This window comes from Blennius ocellaris (genome assembly GCF_963422515.1).
Source record: "Blennius ocellaris genome assembly, chromosome: 2".
NCBI classification, from domain to species: Eukaryota; Metazoa; Chordata; class Actinopteri; order Blenniiformes; family Blenniidae; genus Blennius; species Blennius ocellaris.
In genome coordinates, this window is record NC_137651.1 from 11,664,721 (window position 1) to 11,684,991 (window position 20,271).

Here is a 20,271-nt window from a genome sequence, read left to right on the forward strand (position 1 = left end):
TCACGACAGACAGGAGGCTCATGAGGGTCACTTGAGAGCTCAGACTTAAATCCGCACAGGTTTTTGTGAACAGGAAGTGTACGATAAAGAAGCCTCAATTACTTGAGCTGCGGGCATCTATCACTATTGATCCCATAGTGGGGCGAGGACAAGAACAGAAGCTTTTCCATGTCGCCACTCCACGCTGTGAAGTGGCACTTTATGACTTTCACACTTGTCGTCCCCTCAGGGTTCCTAGCGGAACCAGAACCACTATAGCATCCAAACTGGATTCAGAAAGTTGAACAATTTAATTCTTTGGAAGAAAACAAAACATTTCATAGCGTTTTATTAGCTTTCGGTGCTTCGGGAAAAAAAAACATATTACTCTTCCATCCAAATCCCAAACTCTTTGTGCGCCATCTGAGAGCGTTCACAAAATGGTCAAGGACATCTTGTATGCATACACAGAGTACGGCAGAGTATCAACTTAGCTTTTAAGGTCCCTCGCTCCCTCCCCATTTACTGTGCCCCAAACTCACTGTGTCTCTCCATTAACAGAGTTGTTAAATTGATTGGCTGTTAAAAACAGATCGATCCCTCTTCTGTCTTCCTCACAATATTTTTTTTCTTCGTCTTTTCTGCCTCCCTCACTTTGTCCTTTATCTCAAGCATTGTGTGTCTGTAAATGTGAGAGAAGAGGCAACAGGAAGATATTGCACGCAGTGTAATGGCACTAATCAATAGGTTTCACAGTCTATCAGAGAGTTGTCGTTGTTTATTTTCACCCCATCCCCCCCCCCCCATTGCGCAGTGGCTCTAACCTTTCTTCATACTTCCGTTTTCTCTTCTTGTCTCTTCCTTTTTAGTCAGAAGAAAACAAGTTTTTGAAAAGACACTTATAGCAGGCCCATTTGCTTACAGAAGCTAATAAACACATGCCTGCCCACACACACACACACACACACACACACACACACACACACACACACACACACACACACACACACACACACACACACACACACACACACACACACACACACACACACACACACACACACACACACACACACACACACACACACACACACACACACACACACACACACACACACACACACACACACACACACACACACACACACACACGTTCACTCACTCGTGAGCCTGAGGCAGTCAGGGTCCTTGACTATGTGGCGTGCTGTGATCTGAAATTTTAATGCAACGCTTTAAAGCACACACAAACCCTCTCTAACCCTGCACCCTCCCAGTCCTTGGAGTCCTTCCCCCGTTTACTGCTTGGCTGAGCAAATCGCCAGTGTTTGGCTGAACACAACTTTTAACCCTTCAACTGCATATATTTTGGCCCAAAATACAAACGATATATTTATCAGGCACTCCTTTTAGCACAGACACACGCGTACGCGTGCGCGCGCACACACTTGCGCTAAACTTTCCACTAAGGAGGACATTGCGTGACAAATCCCCATCCTCTTGCTGCATTTGGGTAATCTGCCTTTTAAAATACACACTAATACACAAACACACACACACACACTCCTGAGAATTTGGTCGATTGCTCTGCGTGCGTGTGTGTGTGTGTGTGTGTGTGTGTGTGTGTGTGTGTGTGTGTGTGTGTGTGTGTGTGTGTGTGTGTGTGTGTGTGTGTGTGTGTGTGTGTGTGTGTGTGTGTGTGTGTGTGTGTGTGTGTGTGTGTGTGTGTGTGTGTGTGTGTGTGTGTGTGTGTGTGTGTGTGTGTGTGTGTGTTCTCAAGCAGGAGGCGGGACTGTAGATGTTGTGTAGCCCCCGTCTGAGCAGACGCTGTGAGGCTCTGGCTGGCCGCATTTTACCCGTTTAGTCCCTGTTAAAGATTAATGATATATTGATCTTTAACCCCACAGGATGGTGTGTGTGTGTGTGTGTGTGTGTGGGGGGGGGGGGGGGGGGGGGGGGGGGGTCTTTATCTGTGAGCAATTGGCTAGATACCATTTTGTTCGAAAAAAAAAACCCAAACAAAGAAAAGCCTAATTGCTGATAATTAGGCAGCAGTCAATAGGCTTTTCTTTCTTGTGTCCAGCTGAAGCAGACATAAACACAAAATGGTGTACAACACACACACACACACACACACACACACACACAACACACACACACACACACACACACACACACACACACACACACACACACACACACACACACACACACACACACACACACACACACACACACACACACACACACACACACACACACACACACACACAGACACACTCACAGCTAGCTTCTTTTTAAGCCTCCTTGAAATCCCCAAGGTAACACGCTGTGAAAACGCAACGTGGAGAAAGCCAAGGAAAGAAAAGGATGGACTGATGAAAGCTGCAGGGCAAAAAGCAAACCAGGGGCTGGAGGCTTCAGCGAGGAAGAGGGGATAAGAGTGTGATAGAGGAGGGAAATGAAAATCTAAATCAGGGGAATATCCTGCTGGCACCGAGGACAGAGGCCGAAGAAGAGAGGGCGAAGGATGTGAGAAGGGAGGTGGAAGGGGAGAGGGGGGAAAAAAAGATGAAAGAAGAAGAAAGTGGAGGCAATGGGAAAGGGAACGTTGAGGGGAAAAGGATAGAGGGTGGAAGAGAAAAGGAGCAGTTGAGTGAGGAGCAAGGGAGAGAAGATGATAAGAGATGAAAAGGCCTGTCTGAGATGGAGGAAGTACAGTAGGGGCTTAGAGGCTCTGGCTTGTTTCAGAAGTCCGACAGTACTGACTGATGTCACTGGGTGCACCCATTGGGCTTTCATGGCCCACAAGAGTGTGTGTGCATGGAAATTTGTGCCGCTTGTGTGTTGTTTGTGTGCCTGAATGCGATTTCCAGTGCAGCTGGATGTCTACTCTACAGCTCCTCCCTGTGGCTGCCGTGTGACTCATCCGAGGGAAGTTTTAGTGATGTCAAATCAGGCGTTATCATGATCAAGCCCCCCCCCACCCCCCCCTCCCCTTTACTGTTCGGTGTTTGATGAATTAATTCCACTCCGTGCATTGGCGGTCCGTGGACAGTTCCTGCCCTGCCCAGCGACTGACTGACTGTATCAGGATATGCAGAAAATCCCTTCCCTGTGATCTGCTTTGGCCCCCAGCCTCTAGCTTTGCCTTTATAATTCCCAAATACAGCCAAATCCAAAGGTTATTTAAGAAGACTTTGTGCATCTGTACTTTGATTAAATGATCACATTTGGAGCAGGAGCGGTGGTGTATTTGGGTTGCATTACTATCCATAAACGCTCTCCATTACAAGCTTTTCGAGCTTGTTGGCTCCCTGACCTCACATTTGTGTGTGCGACTGAGTGCGCACGTGGGTCTCGCACACTATAGCTTAAGACAGGATAAAAGCTGTTGAGGTAGTGTACTATTATGTCGCTTAAATGCATACTAGATTCCTTTTAACTGTTCGGGAAAGAATAAAAGCGGAGAGTGAAAAGCTCTCCCACCCACATCTGATTCTTTTTTGCTGCATTGCCTGTGGCACAATGTTGACCTAATATCAACTGTGTCTGTTTTGTTAAACACATTCAAATCAGTAGTACTCAAGCCTATGGGACATACCGCTGTTTCTCACACTGTGACACACAAATACAAAAGCTGCGTGGGTTATTGGGTTCACCATCAAAAGATTGCAGCGAAATCAAAAGGTCCTAATGATGCGGTCGGGCACATGCGAGCTTACGTCTTTGCGCTCGACTCCGCCGCCCGTGGATTCTTATCAAGTCGAGTCGCGTCTTCGATAAACACGCACTTGTACACGCAGGCACCGCGTTGAAGGCAGCCGTGAGGGTCAGCGTCCTCACAGGCAAAAGTTTCAGTCAGCGCACCCGTACATCAACGGCTAATTAACAATCACGGAGACGATTGGGTCTGTTGTGTTGGACCTGAGCGTTGACACGAAGGAGGTGCTTTAACATTCTTCTGAGTATCGGCGTTTATCCATTCCTCCCCTTCTTGTTTTCTTCCGTTTCTCTTTGTGTTTTTTCTGTAAAGTGACCGGCCGTTCACGTCGCTTGTTGTAAGAAGGCTATTAAACAATTTTTTCCGAACTCCGGTGAGAGGTGGTGTTCCAGGGACGTATCCCTGCTGTCTGACCTCTAACAAGTGAGAGGTGAACCATGGCCTCCATCCAGACCATTAGTCAGACACAATCACACAGCTTCATAGCAGATTAGTCTGCTGTATTAGGACTTAGAGCTCTATTAATGTAATCCCTCTGTTTTAGTGTGGCCCGGGTTTAGGGGCTTACATGTGCACACCCACATACACACACACACACACATACACATACACTTAAACACATGTACACACACACACACACACACACACACACACACACACACACACACACTCACACACACACACACAGGCATACAAGCTGTTTGGGTTATGGGGTTCACAATCAATGGATTAAGGTGAAATTTAGACAGTAGCTTAATGGACACCGCACCAACGTTTTCTAAATGCGTGCCCTTTGAACAATTACACACACGTGATGTGCGCACAGTGTACTTTTCTTCCTGGGAATCATCCATTCATTTATCCATTCTTTGCTTTCATCTGTCAGCCGTATTCTCGAGTGCGTATTTTAAGAATGGTTGCATTCTCTGTGTGTTTCTCTCCCAGGGCCGATGAGATTGAGATGGTGATGACCGATCTGGAAAGAGCCAATCAGGTAACCAGCTCATTATTTTTACTTATGTGTTATGCACACTATTGTCCAGGTTGTTTTGGCACAGGTTGTTTCAAGGATTTTGAAAGGAGTGGCACTAAAATAAAGATTCTCTTCCTTTAATTCTTGACCAGAAGAACTTTTATTTATCTCTGCGGGGCAATTAAAAGAGTCCAAAGCAGCATCACAACCATGATGCAATGTATTAAAATTAAAAATGTAAGACTCTCACATTAAAACGTGGCCGCTGTTGCACTTTGCCTCACACAGCAGTGGATAATTATTCCAACAGAATGAGGCTGGTCAGTGTTTTATTTCCCATCAGCAAAAGTGAACAGACTATAATTTTTTTATTTTATTTTATTTTTTTTATTTGGCCTTGTTGCTTTAAAGTGTCATTGTTGTTCAGAAAACACAGAAATGCCCCACGAAGTTGCAGGTGACATGTTCTCTGATCACACCGACCGTGTGTGCAGGCCTTTTCAAGCGGAACACGATTGCAGTGTCAGGCTGCTGTTAATATTCACCACAGCAGCAAACTCCTATTAATCTGTAACTGAAAATATCCCAACAAGAAGTATTTCCAGTTTCCATTACTCCCCCCCCCCCCCCCCCCCACCACAGACGAGACGTGCTGGGATTTGTTGATTAACCGATTAAGCGCCACAAAATCAATAAATGGTTTTAATAATGTGTTTACTGCAACCGTGGCAAAACATGTGTGTCTTCTTGTTTGACATATATTTATATTTGAAGTATTCATGGTTCCATTTTTGTTTGATCCTGGTTGATAATTAAGTTAAAAGAATTTTATACTGCATCAGTTTTTGATCAAAACATTAATTGTGGCACTGTATTTATCAAAGAAGACTGAAGTGTAACATTTGTAGATATTCTTAAGAGTCTCTCTTTGAGTAACTCCTCAGCAGTTTAAGAAGAAAATTGCCACCTTTTCTACAAATGGCCTCACACATTCTAGATCCTTTATCTTATGGCAAAGAATTCACTATCAGATACTTTCAAACTTGCGCCTGAGAAAGTCTGTTTGGGCCTTTTGTTAATGAGATTTGTTGACAACAAGATTGCAGAACATTGCCCTCCTAACTCTTTATAATAGGAACATGCTTATCTAGTCAGAACTAATGTAATGTGGTCTACACTAACAAATAACGACTTTCTTATCACTGTGAGGGCTGCTGTTTATTTTACATGTTTATTACACACCTACTAAACCCATCCAGCTGAAATAAGCCCCCTGGCACGCCCCCCTGCCCTTGTGTTGTAAATATTCCTCTGGTATCTGTTCATGTCATTGTTGTTAACTTTCATTATTAGCCCAAGAGTATGATTTGTGGTTAAAGGGGTAGCATGGGCATGTAATGTTAATATTAGCCTTGAGGTTAACGCTCCAACTATAACGCCGCGCACACAAAACACACACACACTATTCACACTTCTGATTTGAGGTTTACAGAGGATGACAGCATGGCCTCCAGCTCAGTCACAGACGTTTTTTTTTTTTTTTGTGCTTTTTTTAAGAAGAAAATGGAAAACAGAGTTTTGTTTTTTTTCTCTTGCAACCAGCAGTCCAACTCCCACCCAGTCAATAACAGCTCTCAATATGGTTGCAATTAGCAGCGCTGTGGAGTCGGCTCCCTGTAACTCCTAATAACGGCAAGTTGGCCAGTGTTGCAGATCATTCCCAACTGGAGCGTGGCAGTTTGGCTAGAAGTCTCCGGCAGCAGGAATCATCTCAAGGACCAGGAATAGTTTAATATATTTAATTAAGTAAAAAATATCCACTCTCTGTAGTCTTTTCAGATATTTGCAGCCTTTCAATCCCTCCTCCACATGGGTACACATTTGTTTATGCTGCAAGGAGGTTGGCTCCCGATTTTTTTTTTTTTTTACGAAGCCACAGTTGGCTGATAGAGAATTGTGTATTGGAAAACTTTCCTCCTTCAGTTTGATTGCCATTCGCCCAATGCTTATGCAATGTTGAGCCTGAATAAAAAAAAAAAAAGAGAACTTTTTTCCCATTGACTGCATCCTCAAGACTTGTGTTGACAGAATTAAGTGTAGGGCATGATTTTACCCTTTAGTTGAGACGTTCGCTTTCTTGGTCTCATTCTCTTGCCAGGTTGCAATTTGCATGTGTTGAATAGGGTTTCAATTTTTGTTCAGGGTCTGCAGGAAAATTCAGACAGGTTGAGAATGGTGGGGGGGGGGGGGCGCACACCAAAATTACCGCTCAAGTACCCGCGAATCGAACTGCATTAAACATTAGATTAATCACGTTTGACAGTGTAAGAGTCTCCGTCGCAGGCCTTTTCTCCATCTTTTCTCTTTCACACCGTACAGCGAGCTGAAACAGCTCAGAGGGAGGCGGAGTCGCTCAGAGAGCAGCTGTCCACGGGCTCCCCATCCCAGCAGCTCGGCAGTCCAGCCAAGGCCGACCCCAACACGGTAACTTGTTTCCCTGGCTCACGGGGAGGCTGACAAAGACTGTCGATAGTCTGGGGATGAGCAGGGCTCTTTTCATACCAGAGGTGGTTTGCTGATTCAAGCCTCGATTTATGGAACGCTGATATCAAAGGTCATGCACCGGCATCATCTGTAATGCTTTTTTAAGTGGGAACAGGTGATTGGTTTATCGATCAAGTGATTCATTGGATCAATACAAGAGACTGCAGAATAAATATTTACAGCTATATCTTAAAAAAAAAAAAAAAAAGCTGTTGTTTAATTCAGCCTATTTCCACACACAGCATATAAATGTGCAGCTTAAATGCATTCATATAAATATAATTGACCTTATGTTTCACAGACTATAGAACACAAGCTGATAATGTGAAGGCACTTTTGAAAGTGCATTATGATGTTTACGTTTCTGGGGCAGAATTTCAAATAGCTTTTCTAGATATTTGTGAAGGCTATAGATTGCTTATCAACTGGTCTGGCCTTTAGGACCAACTGGCTGAGGCTGAGGCATCCCACTCAAATCTGGAGGCGGAGCTCAGGGCCAAAGAAAGGGAGACCGCCCAGCTGGTGGAAGACGTCCAGAGACTGCAGGCCAGCCTGACCAAACTCCGAGAGACCACCAGCTCCCAGATCACACAGCTGGAGCAGCAGCTGAGCAGCAAGTCTGCAGTTCTCAAGGTACGAGCCGAGCACACGCTTTTACAAGGATTGCAGTTATTTTCACCCCGTTTGGCCATTTCCACTGGAACCATTTCTGCTTCATGTCCGATTTTCATACCTGTAACTCACACGATGTGCGTGACATATTGGGAATTGGGATTGGGAATTTTTTCATGTCTTTTTTTTTTTTTTTTATCTCTTTGTACACTTTAGGAACTGGAGGAGAAACTGCAGAAACAAGCTGATTATGAGGAGGTTAAAAAGGAGTTGAGGTGAGGAGTAATTACTGCATGCTCATTCTTTGCATGTGTGTCCTGGATAGATCTATACATTGCATGTATTTTATGTCTTCAGCAATGTTAAATAAGATGTACGTCTTCATTTATGGTTTGTAACTCACTTGAGTGACGTCACAACAGTGAAGCTTGTATGTCTGTGGCTTTACACTGTGATCCTCTTGCTCCCTTATCCCCTACCTTTTTGAGCCTTTAAATGGAAAGGAATAGAAAAGCTCGGCTAGTTGTGCATGCAAATTTCCAGGTGTTTCAAATAGATTTTCTTTCTCTCCGTTTTTGTTCAGCATCCTCAAGGCTATGGAGTTTGGGTCATCTGACTCTGTGCAGGTAAAAGATGGGACTATGGACATCATTTTGCACCAATTAAAAATGACAAGACCTCATGTTTTCAGAAATTAAACACCCAGACCTTGGCTCTGGAGCCACACATGGCCTTTCAGCCCCCTCATACTGTCGGGTGACAAATGTCTTGAATTAAAAAAAATGATTCAATAGTTTAACTGAATGACACACAAACATGTCTGCTGCTCACGGCTTTTACAGCAGGTGATAGATGTTGACTTTCTCATTATAATTAAGTTGACAGAGTTATTTTCTTTCCCTGCCGACAACGTTGGTTTACGTTTATATTTTATATGTTAGAACAGATGAACATGTTGAAAGCACTGAACAGATGCAACTGCTAGAATTGTTCGAAATGGATCAAAATCGCTATAAAAACATAAATGAAGACAGAATAAATGGCTAAAGTACTGAAAAGCATCTGAAAATAACTGGCTAAAACAGCAAAAGAATTGATATCACTTTATAAGTCATGTCAGATCAGCCAAGTTTTGTATGAAAAGCAGGATTTGGTCTCAAAGTTTTTTTAAATACACTTGGCCTGGTGTCACAATACTTGAAATGATACTGAGAACACCTGGGTACCAATGCCATTCATTTTGAATTCATACATAATAGCTCTTTGAAAAACTATGGGGAAAAAAGGCATTCTCAGGAGTTTATAAAACCAACCCAGTGTGTGTAAAGAGAACTTTATTTTTTTCCCCATCTTCAAATTCGTAGTCCTCCCAAGTAGAACGAGCTTCTCAAAATGGTTCATGTTGATCTTCGGTTCCCCCTCTCCTGTCAGGACTCATCCAAACCCCTGGAGGTGCTCCTGCTGGAGAGGAACCGCAGTCTGCAATCGGAGAGCGCCGCTCTGCGCATCGCCAACACTGAGCTGAGTGGTAAGTCTGCGAAAAAAGTTGCATTAAAAAAAAGTTCAACCTCACGGGACAGGCTGACCAACAACAATGAACGAAGACGGTGATCGAGATGGTGTAAGAGTTTAGCTGCAGGTGAAGCTGAGCAGGAGTGATATGGAAATTACATCAGGACATACAGATATCTTTTCTCTGAGAATACTTATCCATTTGTGAACGTTTCTGTAATGCCTTGCAATACTTGGGTCTTCATCGACAGCTTTCTTTCGCCTGGAGTCATAACTTTTTCTTATCAAGGTACAAATATATTGTGTATTTAGCCTCCACGCTCTGTTGAGGAGGGGAAAAAGGCGTCTTTGGTGTTTGTAAATACCCCAGCAGGAGGTCAACCTGCATGGTAGGCAGACTACATTACACCAAAATGAGGACACCATCCACTGCACTGTACACGAGGATTCTTGCCCTCTGCAACAGTGTTTATGGGTTTGAAATGTCATGGCTTTAGGCTTGAATAGCTGAATAGCTTTGAATTGATTAACATTCACAGCAAGGGAAGCTTACTGTCTTACTCGATCATGTTAAGTCTCAATGGTTATGCATTAGAATAATATTTCTCTCAGCGCTTATCATCAAGATGAATTTGGGTAGTTGCGAGACAGAAAACACAGGCTGTATTCTCTCTTGTGACTGTAAAAATGCAATCAGTGTAACTCATAAAAACAAGTAAACTAGTCATTGCTCGGAGTCAACAGAGCTGTGCCGTCTCTGTTTTTGGTGACCTGCATCTGTTTTCTGTTGAGCCATGTAAAATGGTTTTTTTTTTTTACTTTTTTTTTTTTTTTGTGGATGTATTTTATGTGAATAAAAGAAAATAATACTGCCTCGACAATGGAAGAATTCAGTGTGTGGAACATCCTACGGCTGCGTGGAAGAGGACTCGCCTGGCTATCTGAGGACATCATTTTGCTCTCTCCAGTTACTTCCTCTTTGCCTCTGAGAGAAAAAGGACTGAGCTCTAGGCCAAGCTAATCTGGTTAAGTGGCACAGTGTCAATTGTTTTGTTTGTCCTTTTTTTTTTCTTCCAGGCTGTGGCTTACAAGAAAGGTTGAAATCACAAATGCATGGGCACTTTGTCTGGGGGGGTTGGCAAAAAAGGAAACCAAAGTTCATTAATTTGGGACTTGAATAAAATAACCTCCAACTTTTGTTATTATTATTATTATTATTATTTTTTTTTTCCTCTCTCGTTTTGGAACCCCTTTTTTGTTGACTCCCCCATAATGCATTGTGTGTTTGACCTTTCTTGTAGGGTCAGCCGGGCGAAAAGGGACAGAAGAGTCCACAACGAAGGAGGAGACCATGCCCAGCAACTCCTCTTCCTCGCCCCCTCCTCCCCCTCCGTCTCTTCCTTCTTCCTCTCAGCTGCCCTTGTCTCGCTCTCACATGGACCCCCTCAACACTGCCACCACCACCACCACCACCACCAGCAGCAGCGAAACACACCCTTTCACTCCTACGGGCATTGGGCAGGACTTCTACTCCCCCGTCTTCCCTTTGGTGGGTGGCAAGATGGCTTTGAACTCCCTGATTCAGCGGCAGTTGCTCCAGACCTTTTACTCAAAAGCCTTGCAGGAGTCGTCTGGAATCCCCAGCGGGGCTCTACTGTTCACCCCTTTCACACCCACCCTCAGCTCCATCCCTACCTCCACCCCAGGCTCAGGGTCTGCTGCCATCCCTCTAGCAGCCAGCAGCCCCCAGCCGCCTCCAGCCAGCCCCGACATGGCTCCCGTCAATGGGAGCAGCACGGCCGGCAGCGCCCCGTCCCCGTCACCCAGCCACTCCGACGCCACCACGGGAAGCGTTCTGGACGGGGAGGACATGGACACGGCAGAGATTGCCCGGCAGGTGAAAGAGCAGCTGATCAAGCACAACATTGGCCAGCGCGTGTTTGGCCACTATGTGCTGGGACTGTCCCAGGGCTCCGTCAGCGAGATCCTGGCCAGACCGAAGCCGTGGAACAAGCTGACCATCCGCGGGAAGGAGCCCTTCCACAAGATGAGGCAGTTCCTCGCCGATGAACAGAACATCCTGGCGCTGCGCAGTATCCAGGGACGGCAAAGAGGTCAGTGTGTGTTTCTTTAACGCGCCTGTGCGTGGGGGAGTGTGTGTGTGTCTTGCACGTGTGTGCGTGTGTGTGCGTGTGTATGTGTGTATACAGCCCTACACAGAGACATTGATTAGCTTGTCATTATGGACTAGCTTTTTATTTTTGCTTCTCTTTCCTCTGTTTTGAATGAGTTCCTAGTCACACACTGATCCCGAGAGCCTCTCCCACCTATTGTGGTCAATACGGAAACCTTTCACACATCAATACTATTGATCGGTGGGAACTAGGAGGAAGCCAGGGGTACTGTTAACTACGGTGATATTCGATTAGCCTGGGCCTGCTTTTCTTAACGCATCAGGACATTTCTGTGAGAAGGTGGTCTCAGTGGTACAAAAAAGATTCCACACAATTTTACCAGAGAGTCGTAGACTGTCTGTAAAAAAAAAAATAAAAAGGAAAAAAATGAGGGAAAGAAAGAGAAGGCTGTCATTAGTGTCTGAAGTCTTTTAAATAATGAATCCCTCACTGGTCTGTCTCTGTAGTGGTTTTAACATTTCTGTAAGAGGTAGACGTTTGATTTCTACTGGGGCCACAGATGGTGAAGATCAATGCATTTATAGCACTATATAATGTGCATTGGATGGAACAGACACTCCTTATGTTTGCAGAACATTGCGAGGCACCATATAGTCTAGTTGTAAAAAGAGACAAAAAAACACACAAGTGCTGTAACATAGTGTGTGGTATATTGTTTTTAACAGAGGGCTCAGGCCAGCCCCAGCTTAGCCGAGTGTTTCAGGATGCTCCGAAGCGGAGAGCCCTCTCCGATACAGCTTCACACACAGGTCTGTCCCCTTCACAAACACAGATTCTAGCACGTTCCGTCTGTGTGGCATGTTTGTGTCGGGGTGAACTTGTATCTATAGTGTGTGTGTGCGTGTGAAGTGTTGCCGTTTATTAATTGTGGGAAGGCGTAGAGATATAAATGTGCCTTGAAGGGAAACCACACAGTTTCAGTGACTTGCGTCAAAGGAAAAGCCAGCATGTGTATTTAGGGATTTTATTGGTAGCTGTTATTCCGTCGGGAGCGTTTACTGTACGAACCCTGCAGCACGTGTGCATGTATGAGCTCCGAAGGGACCAGAGACATTATGACGATCCCTCCAGTGTTGCTTCCTCGTAGCTCAGTGGTGGGAATGCTGCTCTTTGTGCTGTGCTATGGTGTAATTATCTGGCAGTGTTCTATTCCATCTGCTCTGTGGTTAACTCCTACTTTTTAATCTGATGGGTTTTCTCATCTCTTCCCATCCCCTCTTCCCTCCTGCCAGGTAACATCACCGCTCGTGTCCGCACCCCAGAGGCAGGTTCAGACGAGGCCATCAAGTCTATTCTGGAGCAGGCCAAACGAGAGCTGCAGGTGCAGAAAGCTGGTGAGATAAAGTTCTTTTGGTCCCCCCCCCCCCCTTTGTCTGCAGAAAAGTCCGAGTTTAAAAGATGTTATATCATACCTACATCTCTCCTAATGGCCTGTTCTGCTCACCTCCTAGATCTGTCCCACGCTCAGCCGTCATATGCAGGACTAAAAGGAGGAGGTGGCGGCGGACTGGGAAGTGGAGGGGGCAGCGGATCAGACGAAGCCATCCGCTCCATCTTGGAGCAAGCTCGCAGAGAAATGGAGGCCCAACAGGCTGCACTGGAGCCCATTCTCAAAGCCTCATCTTCGTCTTCCTCCTCGGCCTCACTGTCTCACAGGGACCTTTTGAGCTCTCCGCTCACTGCCCCTCTCCCTCCCTACAACCCCCTGGCACTTTCCCTCAAGAAGCCTCCCAGTTCCCTCTTGTCCTCGCCCTCATCTCCATCTCCAGTCCTGGACTTCAGCTCCGGTGTGAAGAGGGAAGGGCGAGCTTCTTCGGGGATCGACATGTCTGCCGATGGAGGCCTCAGGCTTGGCCGGGGTTCTGAGGGCTCGGGCCGCTCGGGGAGTGCTGGAGGAGTGGGTTACTGGAGAGAGCAGTGGTGGACCAACATGCATACGGACACTCGAAGAAGCTTCTCTGTGCAGACAGGGGAGGACAACCATAACCATGAAGACTCCAAAGAGGTGAGGGGAGGGGACGGTCTACTTGGAAGGCCACAATACATGAATTTTAAACCTTGATTGTTGTGGTTGATACACCTGCTTGTATCAGTTCTCAGTAATCTCGATCGTGAGATGGTGTATATAAATATATAGTGTTGACGTTTATTGTACCATTCACTCTCCATGGTTGCACCTCTTGAGATATTCTTTCCATCGTGTGTTTTAGGGAATATTGAGTGACAGTCTGTCTCGACACAAACCGTGGAACAAGTTGAACCAGAGGAGCAGAGAGCCATACCTCTGCATGCAGCCATGGCTGAACGGAGACCAGGGCCAAAACACACACATCCAGCAACCTCAGAACCAAGGTAAACTCATCACTGTATAGACTCGCACAACGACACTCCTTGGGGTGAAGTATTAATCTGTAAACCTGATTAGAGCTCGTGGCGAGCCATTTCTGTCAGTCTGTCACTCACCCCACCCCCTTCCTCTCCCTCCTCCATGCTTCCCTCCCACCTACCATCACATCCCCCCCCCACCCCCCCCATCCCCAGTGCTGTGGCAGTGTCAGCCAGCAAGCTGCTGGTTTGTCATGTCATAGACAAGTTAGTGTTGCAGCGCCAGATGGCAGCTGTGTGTGTGTGTGTGTGTGTGTGTGTGTGTGTGTGTGTGTGTGTGTGTGTGTGTGTGTGTGTGTGTGTGTGTGTGTGTGTGTGTGTGTGTGTGTGTGTGTGTGTGTGTGTGTGTGTGTGTGTGTGTGTGTGTGTGTGTGTGTGTGTGTGTGTGTGTGTCTCTTTCTCTCTGGGGGTGTAAACAGCAGCTAATGTACACTGACAGCTCCTCATGACTGCTCTCTTCCAGCCTGCTGAGCTGCACAGCAGTACTACACAGACAGAGACAGGGAGATGAAGGAAAAGGAGGAGGAAGCCAAAAAAGCTTCAAACTGAAAACTTAAGCACCTTTTTCTGTTTGTTTAACAGGAGTTAAATTAGGTGATGCAGCATGACTGAAGTCCCCCCTGAACCCAAGCGCGGAGACAAAATGAAACTGTTTTTTTTTTGTGTGTGTTTTGTTTTTTTCTGACATGGTAACATGTCACCTAACCCTTTGTCGTCTTTTGTCACCCTGTCTGTTCTGCTCAACCAGAGGGTACTCCCAAGACATCAGCAAGCTGCAGCCCAGCTCCCGAGTCCCCGCTCAGTTCAGCTGAAGAGTCTGTCAATGGTCTCGCAGGGGATCCACTCGCTTCACAGTCCTCCAGCCTCAAACCGACATCTGAGGATCCCTCAGGAGGGGAGTCTCAGCCCGGCACCCCGCTCCCCGTACCAGGTCACTCGGGTCTCAGCATCCAGGAGATGGTTGCAATGTCTCCTGAGCTTGATACTTATGCCATCACCAAGAAGGTTAAGGAGGTGCTGACTGATAATAACCTTGGTAAGAAACGTTCATGTTTCCTTCACTGGGGTTGGTGTCCATTCCCTCCTCCCGACGAAATTCGTTCAGGCAATGTGTCAATTCTCTGAAATTACAATTTTGTTTCCTCCTTTTTCTTTTTATCCAGGCCAGCGTCTGTTTGGGGAGACAATCCTGGGTCTGACTCAGGGTTCTGTCTCAGACCTGCTGGCCAGGCCCAAACCCTGGCACAAGCTGAGCCTGAAGGGTCGGGAGCCCTTTGTCCGCATGCAGCTCTGGCTCCAGGACCCCCAAAGCGTGGAGAAACTCATGCACATGAAACGTCTTGAAAAGAAAGGTGTGTAACAAAGACTGCTTGAGCTAAAAAAGCAACAAACCCCCCCCCCCCCCCCCCCTCCATACGGCAACTCGAAGAAGAAAAACAAAGGCTCGTAAAAGCCTTCATGTTATCTGTGTAAGCATTCATTTATTGTCGAAATGCGTTCAGGAAGAAAAAAACAACAATTCGCAGCCTTTGAATACCACATGCACATCTGCACACACAATATCCTTTGTGCAGGACAGCAGAGCATGTTGTGCGGATCACAGTCATCTTGGTGTGATGTCAGTACCAATCAGGACTGCAGACATCACGTACTGTATTCGATGTGACAGCTCGGGGACTGCCGAGGGCCTGCTTACTCACAGTCATCAGCACTCCTCTTCATCATCGTCATCATCATAATAATCATCAGTGTCTATAAGCTCGTGTTTTTATTATTTGCGAGTCCATAGCCCACTGCATCACTTCATCATTCTGTAATCTCCTCTGTTTGCGAGATTGTAAAGAATCAGCCAGCCAAGAGGCCTCAGCCCCCGAACTGCTCACTTGAAGCTCTCTCTCTCCCTCGGTCCCGCTCTCCTTCTGTGGAGATCAGATATTTGAAACTGCCAGTGGGCTCAACCGTCCAGGATCAGTTCTTGCCACGGATATCGCAAACCCGCACACAAGGGCGAAAAACAAAACTGACCTTACATCTGTGTGTTCGGGGCGTTGGACCGGTGGGGTTTACTCTGCATTCAACATCGTTTTAGACTATTGACCAAAAGTAATGCATCCGACGAGGAATAGGCAATAGTCCTGGCCACCAGCAGAGCCCAGAGGAAAGACATGGACCTCATCTAGAGTAACCACATTTGACCTCTCACCCTGGCGGTGCAAGCCTTTGAGGCAGCGGCGCAACTTTCAGCATGGACTAACCTTGCTCTCAGGGTTTTTCCCTGCAACGCTAATATGTCCGGCAGCCTGTAATGGGGTTGGTAAAATGTCAACCTCATGCAAAGCTGCCATGAGCTGTTCATTTTCAGCCTGCTGGTGCCCTCAGTGAATGGTGCCGCTTGTTTGCTGTAAAATGGAAGGGATGCGTTCATTGTTGAGAGTAGAAAGTAGGACAAGACCGCCATCTAGTGGTTATCGAAGAGGATGGCATAGCTTGTGTTCATATTTTGAAATCTGCAAATAAAGCCATTATCCATCCATCTCCTATTTCGCTTCATCCAATGAGTTCACTTTTTTTTTAAATCCCATGTTGTTTAGAGTCGTCCTAACGTTTCCTTGTTGCTCTTGTGTGTTTGCAGCTTACATGAAGAGGCGGCTGAGCTCCTTGAGCGATGGACACTCTGTCGAGGGAGCTTTAGCAGGGTCGGAGTATATGCAGGGCTCACAAAGTCCTGGACAGCAGCATTTGAAGAAGCCCAGAGTGGTGCTGGGCCCCGAGGAGAAGGAGGCCCTAAAAAAGGCTTACCAGCAGAAGCCCTATCCCTCCCCCAAAACCATTGAGGAGCTGGCCTCCCAGCTCAACCTGAAGACCAGTACTGTTATCAACTGGTTCCATAATTACAGGTGAGCAGTGGAAAGAGACATACATACAAATTCAGATAGTGTTGTCTCGTCGTCTCGCATTGCTAGTTTTCATACCCAAATTTGATCATGTTGAGGCAAGTTGACAACATTGAGGATTGATTTTTATTTGTGGGTTTACTTTTTTTTTCAAACTTTATCATGTTTTTGTGAACGTGTTGTTCCCGTCTTTGGTTTCTGTGCTGTCTGACTGAACTCGCGTTTGTCTCCCAGGTCACGTATACGACGAGAGCTCTTTATAGAGGAGATCCAGGCAGCTGGAGGGCTAGGGCCTGGCAGTGAGGGGGGGTCTCCTTCCCTGCGTGGGTCCAAATCAGGAGAGGGGGACAGCTGTGATGGGACAGAATCGGAGGGCACAGTGGAGACGCGCCAGGGACTTGGCATCGGCCTGGAGGATCACAGAGGAGCGTGCAAAGACCACGACATGGAGGCTGAGTCCGAAGCAGGGGGATCGAATAGTTCCCCTACTCAGTTAGACTGCGTCACCTCAGGCTTATCCGGCCCAGGCTCCAGCTGTGGACAGGCTGGACTCGGGCTCTTCAGCCTCACAGAGGCGTCCTCCAGTAGCTCGGCCTCGAGTAACAACATCCCAGCCTCTGGCCCCGTCAGAAACCCTAGGGACAACAATCTGCGCAAGAAGAAAGCGGCCAATCTCAATAACATCATCCACAGGCTGGAGAAGGCTGCCAGCAAAGAGGATCCCTCAGAGTGGGAGTTCTAGCTCCCCCCCTGACCATCCCTCATCCCTCTCGTCTCATAACCTCACAACCTCTAACCTTGGACCCCTCCTGCTCTGTTCCAGTTTGGAGAGTGGACACAGCCAAAGTCAAGCTCAGCAGCCATTTTTATTACATAGAAGCTTTCCAAAAAGAGGAAAGGAGCAGAGAGTGGTTGGCAAAACCCTTAAAAGAAGATTTACTGAATACATAGAAGAACAAAATAAGAGAACTTGAGTGTCTCTCCTGTTTTTTTTTTTTTTTTGGTTTTTTTTTTGGTTTTTTTTTTTAAAAACTGAGTTTTGTTTTTGTACTGAGATAAGCACTTAGCCGTCCTGCTGGCCTCTGGCCCTGCTGTACCTCCCCCTATCACCAGCCACTGGTGCACCAGACTGGTTAATCCTGAGCTGGGGTCTGACCCACAGCTGGGGTTGAAACCTGGACTCAGTAACACAGGCAAGGCCTGACACAGCAGCTGTCACAGTGATAGACACTGATAGATGATAGATAGAGACAGGAACTCTCTTACAAGAACTCTCACTTTCTTAATGGAGATTTTTTCCGCTCTTCTTCTCACCTCCCAAGTGTCCACAAACCTCCCCTCACTCAGTGAGACGCCTCATTTTTCACACTGTAGAGTGACTGTTACAAACCCTTTGCCTTTTTCACTCACTGCGTGTGTGTGTGTGTGTGCGTGTGCGTGCGTGCGTGTGTGTGTGTGTGTGTGTGTGTGTGTGTGTACATTAGGGGTTGTGTCAGTGTGCACCTATATGTGTGTGTGTGTGTGTGTGTGCGTGTCTTTATTTGGATACACACCCCAAAAAGTGGTGTGTCTGTGTGCTCTCTTCTCAATGGCAGCATGTTTTCTTTTTAATCTCACTCCTACACTCTTACGAGGGTAGTGGAAGGCCTGCCGGCTGAGCTGCCATGGTTACTGATGTAAGAAACATGAACTTTGACCTCTTGTGTCCCATATCCTATCCTGCTGACAGCCATGTGATGGCCAGAAGGATCTGTAAGTCTTCACAAATACACACACTCACCTGAAGAGGAAGGAAAGAAGGAACCCTCTTTTTGCCTCCTTTGAACCCTTCTTTTTAGGATTAAGGATGATCTCTTCTTTCTTTTTTAAATATTGCAATTTGGTTGCCAATAAGAGATTGCACAGTCTTTTGACTCTAAAGAGTACAAAATAGGGAATCTTAGGAACCATTTTTGATTAGTACACGAATAAGAACAGACAATAAGAGAGTAACGAGTTTTAAAAAGAAAACAAATTAGAATGGAATGATGTTGCGTTGTTAAAATACAATGAATCCACGTAGTACTGTAGCTGTCTGACATGGTGATACTATACGTGTCTCTTGTTGTTTTAGGTTGTGCATGTCACAGCTTGACCCAGCACTGGACCTGCTGGGTGTGTATGTGTGTGTGTGTGTGTGTATGAGTATGTGTCTGAACCACCGACAAATTTTCTCTGTTCACAAACACATCTTTTTATAGGCCAAATCAGGAAGAGTGTGAATGTGTGTGTGCGTGTGTGTGTGTGCGTGTATGTGTGCGGAGTGCATTTGTAATTGCCTGCATGTAAGACAGGGTCGAGGTCAATTCACTCAGAATCAGATGTAATTATGTCAATAATGAAATTCTTGACTGAATAATGGGTTTCAATGAATGAACTGCTGCACGCAGACTGATCTGCCATCGATGTGAATTCACCCCAACCCTGGTGTGAGTAGTTTCCACTCTCCTCCAGTCTATCCTGTATCCAGGGGTATAAGTCTTTTGCATTGAATTCTACTGTATACACTACAAATTATAAGGCATATCACCTCCTCCCTGTCCCACACAAGCCCTCAGTGCCTGTCAGCCCACTGCCTCCCCTTTGTGTGTGTGTGTATGCGTGTGTGTCCATGGATGCATGTACACGCATGCCTGTCGATCCATGCGTGTGGACGAATGTGTGAGATTGAGGAGTGTTCAGTGTTTCCAATGAGTGGGGTCATATTTCGTATCTACTTGCACACACTACTAGTGCACAACTGACACCCTTCTTTAAGCTGTTTGATGCGTTACCATTACATTAATCTTCTCACAAAGTAGTGTAATACTATGATTTACTGTAGCTTGGTTTTATTGCTATTTTGCATTTATAGTTTGGTTTTTATTCTGCTTATTTATAGGTGCTGTATTTTTTTTTTTTCATTTAATGTCTTATCATTTGAGTTGTCTATTTTTTAAGGGATTATACTGTTCCTGAGGGCAAGTAACATTTTTATTAGACGTATAGACTGCCGGCAGTATTGGTTAATATTTACAAAGATGTACTAGTTCTCATTTGTTTGTATATTCATGAATCCTAAAGTTTAGTGTCATTTCAATAGCTTTTAAAAAATGTGTTTGCTACAGTTCATGCTCCCGTAAGCATAAAGACCTTACCACAATTGTTATGCTCTTAAATTGCTAGCTAGAGAATCAAAGGACATATCAAGATTGGTGAATATATGATATCATATCTCTTTTCCTGTTTTCTACTCTCCGATACATTTTATTTCGATTTTTTTCTTCTTTTTTTTTTCTTTTCCCGAGCAAGCCCTACATTAACATTTGGCAGGGCATGCAGCTTTCTTTAGCGAGAGTTCGCCCACTCATTAATCACATCAACGTAATTATAACTGGTCCAAATTTGTACGCATTTGTCAAATAGGTCAAATGAAAT

The 20,271-nt window shown here is 45.7% G+C and overlaps 1 protein-coding gene across 1 annotated transcript in view; it reads left to right on the forward strand.

The window, feature by feature from the left end:
* The window catches only part of cux1b (cut-like homeobox 1b), a 57,370-nt gene extending 39,708 nt beyond the window's left edge, over positions 1–17,662 (forward strand). The window contains 15 exon segments of the mRNA XM_080504872.1: positions 4,646–4,694; positions 7,053–7,157; positions 7,659–7,850; positions 8,046–8,104; positions 8,413–8,455; positions 9,261–9,357; positions 10,643–11,455; positions 12,202–12,285; positions 12,769–12,870; positions 12,988–13,541; positions 13,747–13,888; positions 14,670–14,957; positions 15,085–15,273; positions 16,554–16,818; positions 17,050–17,662. Of these exon segments, the coding sequence (XP_080360998.1) occupies positions 4,646–4,694; positions 7,053–7,157; positions 7,659–7,850; positions 8,046–8,104; positions 8,413–8,455; positions 9,261–9,357; positions 10,643–11,455; positions 12,202–12,285; positions 12,769–12,870; positions 12,988–13,541; positions 13,747–13,888; positions 14,670–14,957; positions 15,085–15,273; positions 16,554–16,818; positions 17,050–17,557 (3,490 nt within the window). The 3' untranslated portion in view covers positions 17,558–17,662.
* Positions 17,663–20,271: the final 2,609 nt, after the last annotated feature.